This window comes from Molossus molossus, unplaced genomic scaffold (genome assembly GCF_014108415.1).
Source record: "Molossus molossus isolate mMolMol1 unplaced genomic scaffold, mMolMol1.p scaffold_m16_p_19, whole genome shotgun sequence".
In the NCBI taxonomy this organism is placed as follows: Eukaryota; Metazoa; Chordata; class Mammalia; order Chiroptera; family Molossidae; genus Molossus; species Molossus molossus.
Window position 1 is genome coordinate 29,136,353 of NW_023425354.1, and position 16,674 is coordinate 29,153,026.

Genomic DNA, 16,674 nt, shown 5'->3' on the forward strand with positions numbered 1-16,674 from the left:
TGACAGCCTGGTCTCTGGAACCCCCAGGAGGACCTGCAGGCCTGGCCTAGCCCATTTCCCCAGAGGGGGCAGGAGTGTGGGCTGGGAGAGGAGAGGGGTTAGAAATCCAAGACCCACGGGACCCCAAATCCCTTGGCGCCGGAAGGCTGAGACTGCGCCCCCTGGTGGCCCTGGCAGCCTGGAGAACGGTCCTGTGCCCTTCCGTCCTCACCTGGGTCCCGCGCCCGCGACGTGGCTGGAATGTCCCGAGCCTTTCGGCAGCCCCTCCCGCCCCCCCTAATTGGCTCTGAGCCCGCAGGGCCGGTAGGGGAGATCCGGCTGTTCCACCCGCTAAGTACATTAGTCCCTGTCGCCTTCTCTATCGCTGCTGCCATCGGACGGGTGGGGCCTCGGGGCGACTTTTGGTGGAAGCCAGAACGGACTGTCCTTTCTGCAGTGGGGTGAGTGGGGGTGCTGGAGGACGAAGGTGGGGTAGGAAAGTACGAAAAAGAGGTCTGGAGGAGGGGCGGGGAAGGGGAGTTGGGGTGACTTCACTGCGGAAAGGGGTGGATGTTGGACGGGGTGTCCCGGAGAAGGGAGTGTGAAGAGGGCGGGGCCCTCGGGAGGGGGGCTCTGAGAGGTGGGCCCTGGGGCCTGGGCACTGGACCTCTGGCAAGAGGAGGAATGGCAGGCCGGCTAAAAGGGGTGCGTGGCTGTGGGAGCTGCGGAAGAGCAACGGGAGTTCCCGGGGGCCGGCGGGGGTCGGGGGTCTAAGGATTTGGGGGGCGGGCAGCTGAGGTGCGGGACTTCGAGCAGGCCAGGTGAGGCAAAGGATGGAGGGCAGCGGGACTAAGTGTGAGCAGGGACAGGAACAGATGTTCCCGCGGCGGCCGCCGCCCACACCCCCGTGTGTCTCCGCCGGGACACTAAAGGAGATGGATGGGGTGCCAGAGACGCAGCGCGCGTGGCCCGGGGCTGCTCCGAGCTCCAGCGCCCCCGCTGCAGCGGAGGGGTCGCGCGGGGGCTCAGCCGCAGATAAAAGGGCTGTGAGGCAAGCCCGGCACAGGTGAGTCACGGCAGCAGCATGAGCACGGCAGACCCAAGTCACGCTGCGAGAGCAGCCCAAGACTCGCACCCGGGCCAGGCGGCGGTCGCCTTGGCTTACCAGCGCTTCGAGCCCCGCGCCTACCTCCGAAACAATTATGCGCCCCCGCGGGGGGACCTGAGCATCGCTGATGGCGTTGGACCTTGGAAGCTGCGCTGCTTGGCGCAGACCTTCGCCACCGGTGAGCGTGGGGAAACTGAGGCACAGAAGGCATCAAAGAGCTAAGGGGCCACACGAGAGAGCCAGATGGGGACCAAGGAAGGAGCAAGTAGTTAGGAGGTGAAAATAGAAGAGGAACAAGAGCAATATGAGAGAAACCAATGGGCAGGGGTGAGGAGGTGAGAGGAGTAACGATGCAGGAAAGAGATCAGGATCAAGAGAGATGCAGAGAAAGAAATGGAGACAGAGATGGGGAGAGAAGAGAGACCACTGGGAGAAACTGCCAGGCACCTCAGGGTTTCCCCACTTAACCCTCACTGGTAGGTGTCCTTTTGCAGTTGAGTTCCTTTCTCAAGGTAAGTTTGTAGATGTTGAAGCCAAGACTCAGACTCTGGTTAGCCCTACTCCAGGCCAATGCTTTTTCCAGACAGAGACACACAGAGGGAGAAAGAAGAGAGGGAGGAAGGGAGGGGGAAGCAGGTAAGGGAGGAGTAACGGAGGCAGGGGGCCACCTGGACAGGCCTGGCACCAGGACCCTCTTCCTGTGCCCTGTCCAGGTGAAGTGTCTGGGCACACCCTCATCGACATTGGTTCAGGCCCCACCATATACCAGCTGCTCAGTGCCTGCACCCACTTCAAGGACATCACCATGACAGACTTCCTGGAGGTGAACCGCCAGGAGCTGGGGCTCTGGCTGCGCAAAGAGCCCCAGGCCTTCGATTGGAGCACTTACAGCCAACACGTCTGCCTCATTGAGGGCAAGGGGTAAGGGCTAGGGGATGAGGGTCCAGCAGGGGCTTCCCATGGAGTGGCTGATGGGGACAGCAACAGAGGACTGAGCCTGGGGCAGCCCTGAGCCCTGGCCCTAATGCCATCTTCTGTCCCTGAACAGTGAGTCCTGGCAGGAGAAGGAGCACCAGCTGAGAGCTAGAGTGAAGCGGGTCCTCCCCATCGACGTGCACCAGCCCCAGCCCCTTGGTGCTGGGAACCTGGCTCCTCTGCCTGCTGATGCCCTGGTCTCTGCCTTCTGCCTGGAGGCAGTGAGCCCCGACTTTGCCAGCTTCCAGCGGGCCCTGGACCACATCACCACACTGCTAAGGCCTGGGGGGCACCTCCTCCTCATCGGGGCCCTGGAGGAGTCGTGGTACATGGCTGGGGAGGCCAAGCTAATGGTGGTGTCCCTGTGTGAGGAGGAGGTGAGGGAGGCCCTGGTGTGTAGCGGCTACAAGGTGCGGGACTTGCGCACCTACACCATGCCTGCCCACCTTCTAACAGGTGTAGATGATGTCAAGGGCATCTTCTTTGCCTGGGCCGAGAAGAAGGTCGGGGTGTGAGGCCCCAGCACCAGCGGCCCTCAGACACCCAGGCTCCCTATTCTGAGGTGGCTCCTAATAAAGAGATGTTGCTCCTGCCAAGTGTCAGTGCTGTCTGTGGCTCTCCTGGGAAGCAGCAAGGGCCCCGAGCTCTCTCTGGTGTTGTGGGGGTGTGGGAGGCACCAACCCTAGCCTTCTTTTCCGGAAGCCTTCACGAAAGTAGGTTTCTGTATCACTCATTTTTCCCAAACTAAGGAAAACTTAGGTCAGAGGGACCTCGATCAGCATCTGCTGTGTGCCAGGCACCTACTAGATCCACCAGTCCTCACACTCAGCAGCAGGTCCTGTTGTCCTGTTCACAGGTGAAGCTCAGAAAGGGTCGGACCATAGAGGAGGAGGGGGGCAGGGAATTGGGAGACTGAAGTGGAAATTGCAGGGGGCAGGGTTACAGTCCAGGGACAAACCAAGGCCCAGGGAAGTGAGAGAGCAAGAATAAGCTCCAGCTTCCTCCCCCAACTCCCCCACAAGCTCGCTGCTGCTCTGTATCTTGTCCCTGCCATTCCCGCCCCGCACCCCTAGGCAGAGACCCCACCTGTCTACTGCCTCCAGCCAGCAGTTTCCTCCTTCCCTCTAGCCCACCCTACTCACACAAATGCGCTGAACAAGGGGAGGTGAGGCTGAAAATTGGTTTATTAAGAAAGTCCCTTGATACCCTCCAACCTTAAAATAGTTCTCAGAATCAAAATAAATTAACATGGGCCACCCAAGTCCCTGCTGTTGGAGTCTAGCATAGTGCCCCTACCCCAGGGAGGGACAAGGCAGCAGGGAAAGAGCAAGAATCCAGACTTCCTGCTCCAATCAGAGAGACTGCCTTTGGATGGAAAGTTTCTGGAGCTCCACGTTCTATCCTTGTAGAGCAGGAATGGACAGGGACTGCCAGCAACCATCAGGGGTCACCTTTACCAGGGTACAGGCACAGCATGGCCCCTGCCAGCCACAGCCTTTCCCCTCCCCCCTCAGATTGCCTCTCCCCCTGCCCAGGATCCAGGCTCTGGCAAAGGGGCTTAGCAGGAAGGGCACTGGGGTGGGGGAGGAGACAGGGAGGCTGGAGGGACCTAGAGGAGCCCCATTTCCCTCCTCCCTCTGCCTACCAAAGGGCTGGTTCTAGAGGGTGATCTTGAATTGTGTGGGGTCCCTACATGGTTTGCAAGGGGGTGGGGCACAACAGACAAACAAATACACACACACACACACACACACACACACACATGCAACATGCAACCTGGACATCCATACCCCTAGCCAGATCTTGGGGATATCCTGGCTTTCTGCTAAGGCCAGGGCAGGGTGCAGAGTAAATGGTGCTCAGTAAATGGTTACTGATGGTAACTAATTCCCTCATCCTGTTCCAATCTCCCCTCACTGTGTGGCACACTCACCTGCACTCACACTCGTCTCATACTCAGTCCATGTATATTCCCCTAACCCGCACTAACCCGCCAACACACACACACACTTTATTTTTAATTTATTAATTTTGGAGAGAGAAAGATATTTGTTGTTCCACTTACTTATGCATTCATTGGTTGCTTCTTGTTGTATGTGTCCTAACTAGGATCAAACCCACAACCTTGGGGTATCAGGATGATGCTCTACTGGGGGTGGGGAACCTTTTTTCTGCATAAGGTCATTTGGGTATTTATAACATAATTCACGGGCCATACAAAATTATCAACTTAAAAATTAGCCTGCTGTGCCTGGACAGTGTGGCTCAGTGGCTGAGCGTCGACCCATGCACCAGGAGGTCACCAGTTCCATTTCCGGTCAGGACACATACCCAGGTTGTGGACCGAATCCCCAGTGGGGGCATGCAGGAGGTGGCCAACTGATGTTCTCTCTCATCATGTTTCTATCTCTCTCTCCCTCTCCATTCCTCTCTAAAAATCAATAAAGAAAAAAAAATTAGCCTGCAATATTTGGTCAGGCTAATTTGGTGAGGCGTGTGATATTAGCTGTTATTGATTTCGTGGGCCTTATATGGCCTGGCCCACGGGCCGGATGTTCCCCACCCCTGCAAAGCAACTGAACTACGCAGCCAGGGCTTAAGAACACACACACTTTAAAACCACTCACACTGCCCTGGCCAGTTTGGCTCAGTGGTTAGAGTGTTGGCCCTGGGTTATGGTTTGGTCCCTGGCCCTGGTTGGGGTCCTGTGGGAGGCAGCCAATTGTATTGATGTTTCTCATTCTCTCTCTTTTTTCTCCCTCCCTCCCTGCCTCCCTCCCTCCTTTCCTCCCTCCCTCCCACTCTATCTGAAGATAAATGGAAAAATATCTTTGGGTGAGGATTTAAAAAAATAAAAATAAAATAAAAGCACTCATACCCTCCCTTCCACTCTCCACAGTACACCAGTCCAGGGCTCACATACACTGTCCCACCCAGTATCCCATACACCCCAAGCCGGTGGCCACCACGTCACCGACACACTCAGTCTAGTCCACACTGTCTTACACACTTTTGTTCAGGCTCCCAACTGGAAAAGCAACATGGGTCAGGGAGATTTCTGTCCTGGGCTCTCTCGGGTCCAGGCCCCAAAGGGGGAGTGTGGTGAGGTCTCCTGGGGGTCTGGCTGGGGTAACAGTCAGAGTGAGCCTGCACCCCAGTCCCAACAGCTTAGTCTTTCAAGATCCCATTAGGGTGAAATGACACCCACCTTGAAACGTGGGCAGCCAAAGAGCAAGCATGTAGTGCCACCTAGTGGTCCCTGGAGGAGGGCACGGGGTAACAGAGGGGAACCCCACCACATCCAGGAAGGCCCGGTACTTGGCCTTCCAGCTAGCCAGAGGGCTCTGGGAACCACCGGGCAGTGAGGGGACTGAGGAGGTGACTGATGGGGAAGCAGAGGCAGCTCTCTTCTTGGTGGAGCCAAGAACACAGTTCTACCCCAGTTCAGGTCCGGAGCCAGAGGGCTGCCCATCCTCTAGCCTCAGAGCCTCAGAGGCCTGGACAGATGCCAAGACCTGTGCCGGCGATGTGGGACAAGCAGGGCAGTGGGCAAGTTACCTGATTCTGGGCCCACACCCTTCATGTCTTAAGTTCAAAAAATAAATCATCTCAAGGACTGGGAGAAGAGGAGCCAACAGGGAGGGGGCAGAATCTCCAAAAGGGCAGACCAGCTCCCAGGGCCTTCAGTCCAGCTTGCCCGTGGCCTTTGATTCCTTCAGCAGGTACAGGCTGTCCTCTTCCAGGAAGCTGTGAGCAGAGGAAGGCACTGACAACTAGCTCTAAGAGCGCCCCCTGGGGGCGGGGTGGGGTGAGTGCAGGCATGCTGGCAGAGGTGAAGCAGGGGAGAACTGTCTTCCCTACAGAACAGGCGAGGAAGGGCACAAGGAAGGTGAGCCCTGGGCAGGGAGTAGTACTCACCGGAAAAAGAGGACATGGACAGGGATGGTGCTGATGTGCCAGATGGCGTGGGCGTCCAGGATCCAGAAGAGAGGGGGGAAATCCAGCAGTTCGAGCAGGGACAGCCCCTGCAGCAGCAGGACGACTGCCATGCACTTGCGTACGTGAGGCAGCTGCTGCTGGTTCCACAAACACCAAGCCAGCCACCACACCAAGTTCACCAGGCCTGGGGGTGGGTGGAAGTGGGAGAGGCTCATTCCCTGGACCTCCTTCTCCTCCCCTCCCACAAAGCTTCCCCTATCCCCATGCTCTTTGACACCAGGATCACCTCAAATTCTCCTCCTAATCTCCTTTCTCTTATACCCCAAATCTTTTCCCTTCTCCCATCCAAGGATCTCTCCCACCTCCACCCCAAGCCAGCAGTTCTGCAGCTGTCGTCCCTGCCCCAGGGCCTCAGTCCTGACTCACCAATTGCCACATTGGCTGCCAGGTTGTAGCCATAGTCAAAGCGGACGAGGCTCAGGTAGGAGACGTGCGCAGTCAGCATTAGCAGCAGGAGAGCCCGGAAGGCACTGGCCACATTTGGGCGCTGCAGCCCCACAGTCCTGCCCCACAATCCAGAGCTGCTCAGGTGGAGGGTGGCCCATCCCCAACAGCATTCCCTGAGACATCCCCTCACCCCAACGTCAGTACATGGAAGCCACTGTTCCTCTCCCCCACCAACAGGCCAGATGGGCAGGCCTCCAATGCTCCCCGGGGTCTGGGACCAAGGGCTACATCTCCTTGGGAAGAACCAGGGCCCCAAGTCCTATCCCAGGTGGCTGGGTGACCTCTTTCTGCCCCCCGGGCCTGATTTTGCCCCTGCAGCCAAAGTGGGCTCACCTGACACAGCACAGATAGATGGAGTGCAGGATGACAGTGGAGGCACAGAAGTAGTCCATTTTCTGAGGACAGGGAGAGTTGGATGAGGGGCCAGTGGGAGGGGAGTAGGAGGTGGGCAGGCTTTATGGAGAGCAGGGCCCAGAGAGGACCCAGAAGGGATGGGGACCCAGCAGGGATGGGGACAAGGAGGGTGGCAGAGGCACAATGGAGTCTGAGGCCTATGATCAGCAGGGTTGGTGTCTCCTGCTTCTTCTGCCTATTGCTGTTTCACTTCTAAATTGAACAGACTGAACCTCGTATTCACATAATTTTTAAACACTGGGCTCAAACAGTGAAGTTTTAGAGGTATTGGTGGAGGGAGCCTGTCAAGACTCGAGAACATCAAAGCCGGCCCTAGAATTCAGAGCCAGTCAGAGTTCCACAGCTGTGGGCTCCAACCCTCACTGCACCCCTTTACCGGCTGGGTGATCCTGAGCAAGTGATTTCGCCTTTCTAAGGCTCGGCTGCCTCATCAGTCAAGAAGAGCCAAGAACAATCACACCTACCTCACAAGGGGTAAGTGAGGCTCAGGTGCACTAACAGGTTTCCAGGGCCCAGCAGCGCAAGTGCTCCCTAAACAGAGTCAGCACGAGACCCAAGACTGGCTCTGCCCGCCCCTCAGGGAGCAGAAGAGGGAGGGGGTGCTCACCTCTGTGAGGTCCGTGTCCTTGGTGTGGAAGACTGTGGACCAGAACCAAGCATTGAGGGAGACCTGAGGAGGGAGGTGGCTGCTGAGTGTGGCACCCCATGGTGGGAAAGACCCCCGAGGGTTCACACCTGTCTCACTTTTGGGAGGAGGCTCTTCGGAGCAGAGAAACATGCCTCCCCTTGCTCCTGGAGCCCACCAACCAAACAAATCTCTGCCCCTCCACCTCACCCAACCCAGCTCCCTTAGGCTCAGCTTCCCACCACCCTGAACCCTCAAAGTGGGTGGGAGGCTCGAAGCCTCCACAGGTTTCTGGCCTGGGAACCATTTCTGGCCAAGTCAAATTCCCTGATTACTCAATCTTAAGACAACAGTCCCTGGGGGGGCCTCGCCTCCTTCCCCAACTGGCAGGTGATGACAGCCCCACCTGGGCCAGGGGAACCAGTGACCTCAGCCTCTGGGGGCGGGAATGAAGTGGGTGGGGTGGAGGGGCTCGAGCCAGCTTGGGGTGTGTCTGGAACAAGCAAGCAAGAGAGGGAGATCAAGCAGATCCCAACGGGGCCAAGTCTCTGAGGAGGAGGAGGAGGCTCCACTGACTGAGCCCAGCTTCCTCCTGGCTGGGCCGGCCCAACCCGCCAGACCAGTGGCTGCTGCCTGCTCCGAGCTCTGGGAGAAGCAGAGGAGCAGGACTGGAGGGGCTGTGGTGGGCAAGGGCCCAAGGGAGTAGTGGATGCCTTCTTCCCAGAAAATAACTGCAAGAAGAGTACACGTCCTCTTGCAAATGAGCCCTAGATCTTGCAGGGTTGGAGCCCTAGATCTTGCAGGGTTGGTGCTGGCACTTCTTTTACGGACTGCGGTGGTTTTCACACAGAGGCCCACATTACTGTAAGAAGGGTGGACTGGGGTGGAGGCACGTACATGGGCTGGGCGGAAGGGCTGGGAAACCAGTGACAACTAGTAAAAGGAAGAAACTGCCAGCCCGGATGCCCTGGAGGTAGGGAGGGATGTGCTAGGGTGGGACAACCCTGCCAGAGATGGGGAAAGGCCAAGAGCGGCTCACTTGGGTCCAGTACACAAGGAAAACTGGCCAGGCAGGGACCAAGGGGCAGGGAAACAAGCCACTCTCTATCAGGTACTGCAGCAGGAAGCTCAGACAGTAGGGTGAGTCCCTCATGCAGGCCCGAGGGGGCTTCTGAGAGAATGGGAAGGGCACTGGGAAGGGGGCCAGCAAGACTCCCCTTGCAAAGCGAGTCAGCCGGAAGTCTCTGGAGGCTCCTGTGCAAGCTTGTCTGGCCTGGGTCCTGGGCTGAGTCTTGCTGCTTATGCTCCTCAAGACCCGGGCAAAGGTCGAGCTTCCCCCTGGGACAGAGCAGGCTGGCCTAAGTGCTCCCTCATCCCTTTCCAGCCCTGGTGTCAGGCGATCATTCTGGGTCAGGTTGTTTCCCTCTCAGGAAGGCCTCCCTGTCCCTCCCTGTGCTGCCCCTCCCCAGAGCCGGTAATGGAGGCATGGTCTGGAGGCTAGAAAGTGGGGCAGCACAGTGTGGCTTCTTGGACACTGCTCCCGTGCTCAGAGTCAGCACGGGAGAGGAGTGGGCTCAGAGCTGGGGACCCAGGTGATTACACGGGCCGGGTCTCCTAGGCAGGCCTGGAACGGGGACAGCCCTGGGGAGAATAGCCCTGGAACCCGTGTGAGAGGGGGTGGAGGGAAAGACAGAAGGGACTGGAAGCCAGCCAGTCCTCCTTGTCATCTGGCAGGATGGGGGAGGTGACAAAAGACTGAGCTAAGTGGTGGCTGGAACACTGAAGGCAGGGGAGGGGGTTGCACAGGGCCAGGGCTTAGCTGTAGAGGACAGGGGCGAAGGCTCTTGGTCCTCTGTTCAAATGCCTCTGCACCCCTGAAAAGTCCCCTCTCCAGTGGGCAGTATCCCATTATGGGGGCTCCTCTTCTGACCCTCTCCTCAGACCTGGTAGATGTATCATTAAGAATGTAGGCCCTGCCCTGCCAGTTTTGCTCAGTGGTTAGAGCGTCGGCCCGCAGACTGGAGAGTCCTGGGTTCGGTTCCCACTAAGGGCACGTATCTCAGTTGCAGTTTGTCCCCGGCCCCGGCTGGGGTTGTGTGGGTGGCAGCCAGTTGATGTGTGTCTCTCACAATAATGTTTCTCTCTCTCTCTCTTCCTCCTTTTCTCCCTCCTGCTCTATCTGAAGATACATGCAAAAAAGTCCTTGGGTGAGAATAAAAAAAAAAAAAAAAAAAAAAAGAATGTAGGCCCTAGGGCCAGACTGCCAGAGTTCACATTCCAGCTCAGCATTTCCTGTACCTTTGGGCAGGTTATTTAGCCTGGCTGGGCCTCAGTTTTCTCATCTGTAAAATGCAAATAGCCACAGTGTTGATAAGGATTTAAGGAGTAACACAGGTACAGTATAAAGCCCAGTACACAGGACAGGGTAAAACATTAGGGGTTATTTCTCCCCATCCAGTTGACCAGCATGGAACCCTCACACCCCTCCACAGACCTGAGAGGCCAAGTCTGCCTCCCACTCTCCCTACAGGCCAAGGAAGTCTAGGTGGAGAAGAGGCGGTCCCCCCACAGCTGCCCAGGCCCATCCCACAGTCCCAGGCTGGGAACAGAATGTCGGAGCCTTTACAAAAAAATCGTCTCTTGGTTCAAGTTCTGACTTAGCTCCTAAATAGCTGTGTGATCTTGAGCAAATAACAGCTTCTCTGTGCCTTAGATGCCTCACCTAAAAACAGGATTAATAATAGTATTCACTGCCTGAGAGGGTTATGAGGACGATGTTCGAGAAATGCCTGGCATAAAGAAGCCACTCAAGCCCAGCCAGTGTGGCTCAGTGGAGTGAGCATCGTCCCATGGACTGAGAGGTCCCGGTTCGATTCCTGGTCAGGGCACATGCCCCTGTTGTGGGCTCGATTCCCAGTAGGAAGTGTGCAGAAGGCAGCTGATTGATGTTTCTCTCTCACATCAATGTTTTATCTCTCTCTCCGTCTCTAAAAATCAATAAAAACATATTTTAAAAAAAGAAGCCACTCAATAAATGGTTGCTGTTACTACCACCTGGTATACAGCAGGTGCCACATAAATGTCCGTTTCCTTCATCATGTCCAGCAAGCTGACCCCGCACTATTTCTCTTTACCTGACCCCACCTTCCTCCTCCTTAAGGGTCACATCGTACCAGGTCAAACCATGGGTCTCTTGATCCCAGAACACAAGACACCTCTGCTGTAGGAAAAGCCCCCTCCTCCTGGCTCCTGAGCTACTATTCCACCAGGAGGCACTGAAGAGATACTAGTTCCCCTCACTCGGTTTGTAATCAAGACTGAAGAGAAGTGGACAGAAGGACGTTGAAGGAAAAGCCCCCAAGATGCAAGTGAGCTCTGCTCCTGGCCTCCCCGGCCAAGCTTGAGTGGAATGGGGAGGCAGACGGAGTAACTGGCCAATCGGACAGACCAGGAGGATGATAGGCTGGCCCCGCAGGCACCCAGGGCTTCTTGTAAACACTGAGGAAAGGGGGAGGCCAGGGGCAGGGTGCCAGTGAGGGGAGAAATGAAGGGGACAGGGAAGGCTGGGAGGAGGGACAGCAGGAGGCTCTTTCAGTCTGTTGGAAAATAGGAAAATTGAGACAAAAATATCACAGCCGTGAAACTGGTTGGATGCCAACTGAGACAGATCTGTTAGGAATTCGACCCCTGTGCTAAGCCCCAGTACTCGGGGCTGTCACTGACACCGTGGCGGTGGGGACAAGTGGGTCTTTAAATAGCTTGGTGTCTCAGAAGTGGGGGAGGCAGAATGTTAAATATGACGCCTGCTGCCACTCTGCCCCCCCCCCCCCAGGCCATGGTGTATCACCCCCTGCCTCACGCAGGGCAAGTCTGCCCCAGGTCTTGAGAGAGATGGGAGGAGGTGGGATTTTTATACCAGCCAAAGGATTCTTTGATTTCCTGCCATTGCCTGTTTCACTGGCTTTTGTCTGACTAGGGAGTCCTTCCTGAAGTCTCAGCATCATCCTGCAGCCCTTCTTGGGTTTCCTCAGCAGGGGCAGTGCAGGCAGTCCCCACCCCCACAAATGGTCCTGCAGAGATGGCAGGGGCTTTCCTGGCCCCTCACGCTCACTTCCACCCTTGAGGACCTTTCCTCCTGAGTGAAGGGCAGGGAACTGGTTTGGCCTCCTGGCTCTGGCAAAGAGCAGAGGCTCCTAGTTCGTGAAGTCAAAGGTCCATGGTGTACAGAACTGTGGTGGGCACCCCCAAAGCCTGCGTGCTGCCCAGCCCGAGCTCAGACCTAAATCTCACAGCTTCATCAGCCCTGCTGGGGGCAGGGTCTCCTCATTTCCTGAAAGCAGAAACTGAGACCCCCTCCCCCCAAGATCTAACCTGGAGCAGGTGAAGTGCCTTCCTACCCCACCCCAACAGAAATCAGGAGCCCCACTGCTCCAGAACACCCAGCCCAGGACAAAGTCCACTGCCACACCCTCCAAACAGGCAGGATCCTTCCCTCCTGCAAACACACACAGGATGAAAGAGCAAATGTATAATCCAACTGGATCATCTAAGGGAGCATGGATGCTGAGACTCTGTCCCTCAAAGGCCTAGTAGTGACATGAGGGGGTTCCATGTCGCGAACACCACATCCTGTAGGGTGCCCTAAAACACAGGCCCCAGCATCTGCCTCTCCCAACCTAACAGCTCCTGCTCTGTCCCTGAGGGTCCTCGGATACCTCTTGGACACCCACCAAGAAGGAAGCCGAGTGTCAGATGACGGTGACACGAAAGATCCAAGAATCCGGGAGATGAAGACAAGAGTCGTGAAATGACCACTGGCTTCTGACACGTGGCATGAAAACAAGCTGGGACCCTCTGAGGCCCGCTCAGACCCTCAGGTCTATCCATGGAGGCTCTGAGCTCATTCAGAGAGCTCATGCAGGGCTGTCCTGTGCTCTCTGTTAGGGGCGAGGGCCAGGGGGCGGTATAGGAAGTGGGCCCAGACAAGCAGTGTCCCTGGAGGAACACCAAGGGAAAGGGGACAGGTGTACCCTCCTCAATTTCCTTGCTCTTCCTGCTTTCTTAGCCAGGACCATATCCCCCTTTCTTCTAGAGGCCTGTAGAGGAAATGGTGGCACTAGCCCACCAGGGCCTGTGACAGTGTGTGCTGATGCCAGGCCCCTGCCTCCACAACAGCCCCTGCCCTTCAGGCTGGCACCCGGGGGCCCTCTCTGCTCCATCGTCCCTGCCTCTACTCCCATTCACACAGCACGCAGTGGCCAGGCTGCCTGGTGAAGCCCAACACTCTCCAGCTTCTATACCTTTGTTCCTGCTGTGCCCCCAGCCTAGAATGCCGGAACCCAACCTCCTCTTCCCCCGTGTGAACATGTCTAAGCCTGACCAGGCCTGCAAGTCCCAGGTGAAGCCTCTCCTCCCTGGGCTTCCCTGACAGACTTCTTCACATGGCCTCCTCATGGCATGACTCCCAGGCTCTCTACCCGAGCCCTGCTCCGCTCTGCCTGCACTCTGCCTCCCAACCTGGCTGGACCCGCACCTCCCACTGGGCTCAGATGGAACATTTCGGCTTCTCCCTGGATGGTCTAAGACCAGGCTGAGCCCTAGATGGAATGCTGTGGCTGCCTCTGCTCCTAGGCCGGGGCTAGGGCGGAGATTGCTTCAGGTTCTCCGGAGGGGCCCTTGGAAAGACCTGTGGTTTCAGCATGCTCCCTACCACCCATCTCCCTGCTATGTTTGTAAAGTGCCCTATTGGGGCTTTCAGTGACTTCCTCCATTAGGCAAGAACAATGTTTCCTTCCTCTCTCCCTTCTTCCCAAACAGCCTGGCCTAGGACTCTGCTAGAAAGATAAGGCCTGAGTCAGCACCATCCCTTTTGTCTTCCCAGGACTGAAACTGTAATGTTAGTCCTGGAAAACAGGGGGAAGCTCGGTGGGGGGAAGCCCTGTAGCATGCGTGGGGATCTCAGAGCTCCTCTTTTCTAGATAAGGGTGTGAAGTAGGAATCCTGCCAGGTTACCTACCCCGGCAAAGGCCATGCAGGTGGGGTACATAGGAGAAGAGGCTGGCACGAAGGTGCGGTAGCGGCAGAGCATCACCAGGCTGGCCAGGCCATTGAGGAAGGAGGCCACAGCAGAAGCTGGCTCTTGGAAGAACAGGAACCGGGAGAAGGGCCACTGAAAAAGGAACACATAGAGGGCACCTGAGGGGCAAGCAACCCCCAGCTGGCCCAACCTATCTTTTCTTGACTGGCTGCATCAACAGCTCTAGACTTGGCCAAAGCCTCAGGTTCGGTCCCTCTTCGAGTCAGTGAGCTCCCCTCCTGCCCCTGGCTGAGGGTCATCCCTCTATCCTGGTCAGCACTCAGCACTGTAAGCCTGGTCTCTGGGAAGACCAGATGGGCCAGTGTAGATGGTTCAGTGTGGCCTCGTGGAAACAGCACAGACCTGCCATCCAGAAGACAGGTCCTAATCCCTCCTCTGCCACTGACCACAGCACTCTGAGCCTTCGCTTACTCTGTGACAAAGTGGGGAGAATAATTCTTGCCAATAACAGGCTGGAACAAGATCATTATTGGATCAAAAGGCACCAGCAAACTGTTCCTCACTAAGCAATCTGAGGGATATTTCTATTTGAATCCAGACTCCTACTGAAGTAACAACAAAGATGCTGTGGTGGGTCAGGGAATTTGTCCTTGTAGCAGGGTAGGCATCCAATAACCCTAAGCTCAGTACCACTCTCTGAGGAGACCCTAGATCTTACTCCAAATCCAGAGGTAGAACACATTGGTCCCATCTGATCTCCATGTGAAAACCAGCAGGTTTTGAGAAGAACAGGCACCTGTACCAAATACACTCATTACTCTGCACTTCAGACTGTGTGGTCCCGCTGGGGGGTATCTTACTCCTGCCACACTACCACCATCTACCTACCCTGACCCTCCAACTCACCTTGCCATGGAACTGAGGCACTTCTTGACCTTCTTGGAGGTAGAGGCCAACGGTGACCCACATACACTCATACTTACAGTCATCCTGACAGGTCCAGCCTGAAACAGATAAATTGGCCTAGTGAACTACCCAGTATGGGAGGCAGACAGAGAGAGAGCTTGAATGGGGCCTAAACTTGAACACAGGCCAACAGGGCCTGTAGGTTGAAGAGAACCAGAAGAAATCTCAAATTCTAGTTTCTCACTTGGATGAGTAAGAGATGGTAGGACATACACATAAAGGAAAGGTGTATGTGTGTGTTCTAGGGGGTGGATGTGTATAGTGAGCAAACAGAGATGTTTCTTCTCCTTTCACCCAAGGCGAGGATCTTGGCATCTAATGGACTCATCTATGGATATCTGGGTTTGTTTGCCTTTCCTGAACATAGGATTTTTTTTCTCACTCACCAGGGAGGAACACTTGCTATCTTATCCCCCTCCTATAAAGTCCAAATTCTTCAGTCAGACTTTTAAGGCCCTCAGTTGTCTTTCCAACTTTATTTCACAATATTCCTTTTCATGCACCCTGCTCCCTGAGTAAACTAAGCCTCTCGATGTGCCCACATCTTCCCAGGGCCTCCACTCCCTGTTCCCTCTGTCTAGACTGCAAAGGGATAGTAAAGAGAACAAACCTGTAATCAAAAAAGCCAGAACTGGAAACTCTACATTATTATTTACTGGCTGTGTGACTTTGGGCAGGGCACGTAACCTCTCTGAGTTCCTTATCAGTGAAATAGGAATCTAACTCAAAGGGTTATTAAAATGGACTGTTTTGACATATGTCACACAGAAGGTGCCCACTATGGCCGCAGGTCCAAATTTAACGAATCCATCTGGAAGCCTATCTTTCTCAAAATGTTCCAAGATCGCTGCCCCCAAACCCTCAAAACTAGAAACAATTCCTTTCTCCTTTATATGCTCCTATTGCTTAATCTAAGGATCATTTGGGGCTCGAATCTTCCTCCACCTTCACTTAGAAGGTTCATGTCCCCATGGGGACTGAGCACCGAAGGGCAGGACCCTGGTCTGGTTTCAGCGTCATTCTAGGGCCCTGCACCCAGGAGTATTACATAAATTTAACCAACTAAATAAAAAGTAAATGTAAGTTTCTGGGAAAATCAAACTAGCTGATGGGCCTCTCATACCCTGGGACTCCACTCACAATGGATCAGATCCTGGGTGGGAAACTAAGGTTCTGAGATTGTAGAGGTATTTGGGGCGAAAGAGGCGCGGCCAAGACCAGGGGCGGGGCTCCAGAGGGCGGGGCTACTAGGGGTGGGGCTTACCTGCTAGACTCATGTAGATTGGCTGGCGGGAGCGGAAGTGCTTCAGTGCGTCTCCTGAGCAGTTCCGCCCCTCGCACCGGCGTACGCAGTCGCGGTACACCGGCTCGCGGTCGCCCTGGGAACCGCTGGCTAGCGCGGCCGCCCCGGCCAGCAGCACCAGCCGCGCGGTCTGCCCGGCCATCCTTCACGTTGGCCCTCCGCCGGCGGAGAAGCTTAGGAGTCTTCACATCCGGAGTAACCGGAAGTACCTTGGTTTTCGTAGTTTCTCCGCTGACGTCTACTTCGTTTAAATAAAAAGTACCCGGATTTTCGTGGGCGTCAGCCCCGCCCCTTGTTTTACTGTCAGCTCCATATATACAGGCTAAAGGGTTAAGGGAAGGAGAGCACTAGGTGGATTAAGGCGCAAAATAAAGTGGTCTTTTATCAACATCCGTCTTGTTTCTTCCCCAGGGTCTCTATTTGAGGTAGGGCTATTTTTCTGTCAGCAGCCTTGCTGGAGTTACTTCCTAGTATACCTGGAACTGTCCATTCCTCCATCTCCTCTGGCACCACCACCCTGATTACAGACCATCTGTCGCCAAGACAGCTCAGTAGCCTCTTAACGAGTCTCCCTGCCTCTTCTTTCGCTCCCTCCAGTCCGCGCTCCAGTTCCAAAAATTCAAATTTGACCATGTCACTTTCCTTTTTTTAAAAAAAATGTTTTTTTCTTTATTGATTTTAAAGAGAGAGGAAGGGAGAGGGAGAGAGAGGTGGAAACATAGATGAGAGAGAACATCAATTGGCCGCCTCCTGCATGCCCCCCCACTGGGGATCGGGCCCACAACCTGGGCATGTGCCCCGACAGGGAATCCAGGGAATCG

The 16,674-nt window shown here is 55.6% G+C and overlaps 2 protein-coding genes across 2 annotated transcripts; one reads left to right on the forward strand and one right to left on the reverse strand.

Annotated features, from left to right (window-relative positions):
* Window positions 1-1,033: 1,033 nt before the first annotated feature.
* PNMT (phenylethanolamine N-methyltransferase) lies at window positions 1,034-2,656 on the forward strand. Its single transcript, XM_036269346.1, has 3 exons — window positions 1,034-1,265; window positions 1,801-2,008; window positions 2,136-2,656. The coding sequence occupies exons 1-3, from the start codon at window positions 1,064-1,066 to the stop codon at window positions 2,575-2,577; spliced, it is 852 nt and encodes a 283-aa protein (XP_036125239.1). The 5' UTR covers window positions 1,034-1,063; the 3' UTR covers window positions 2,578-2,656.
* A 2,929-nt stretch (window positions 2,657-5,585) lies between these two features.
* Window positions 5,586-16,000, reverse strand: PGAP3 (post-GPI attachment to proteins phospholipase 3). Its single transcript, XM_036268775.1, has 8 exons — window positions 15,815-16,000; window positions 14,491-14,588; window positions 13,564-13,716; window positions 7,530-7,592; window positions 6,842-6,903; window positions 6,428-6,564; window positions 5,981-6,185; window positions 5,586-5,809 (listed from the first exon to the last, which is right to left on the reverse strand). The coding sequence occupies exons 1-8, from the start codon at window positions 15,993-15,995 to the stop codon at window positions 5,746-5,748; spliced, it is 963 nt and encodes a 320-aa protein (XP_036124668.1). The 5' UTR covers window positions 15,996-16,000; the 3' UTR covers window positions 5,586-5,745.
* Between the last annotated feature and the right edge of the window lie 674 nt (window positions 16,001-16,674).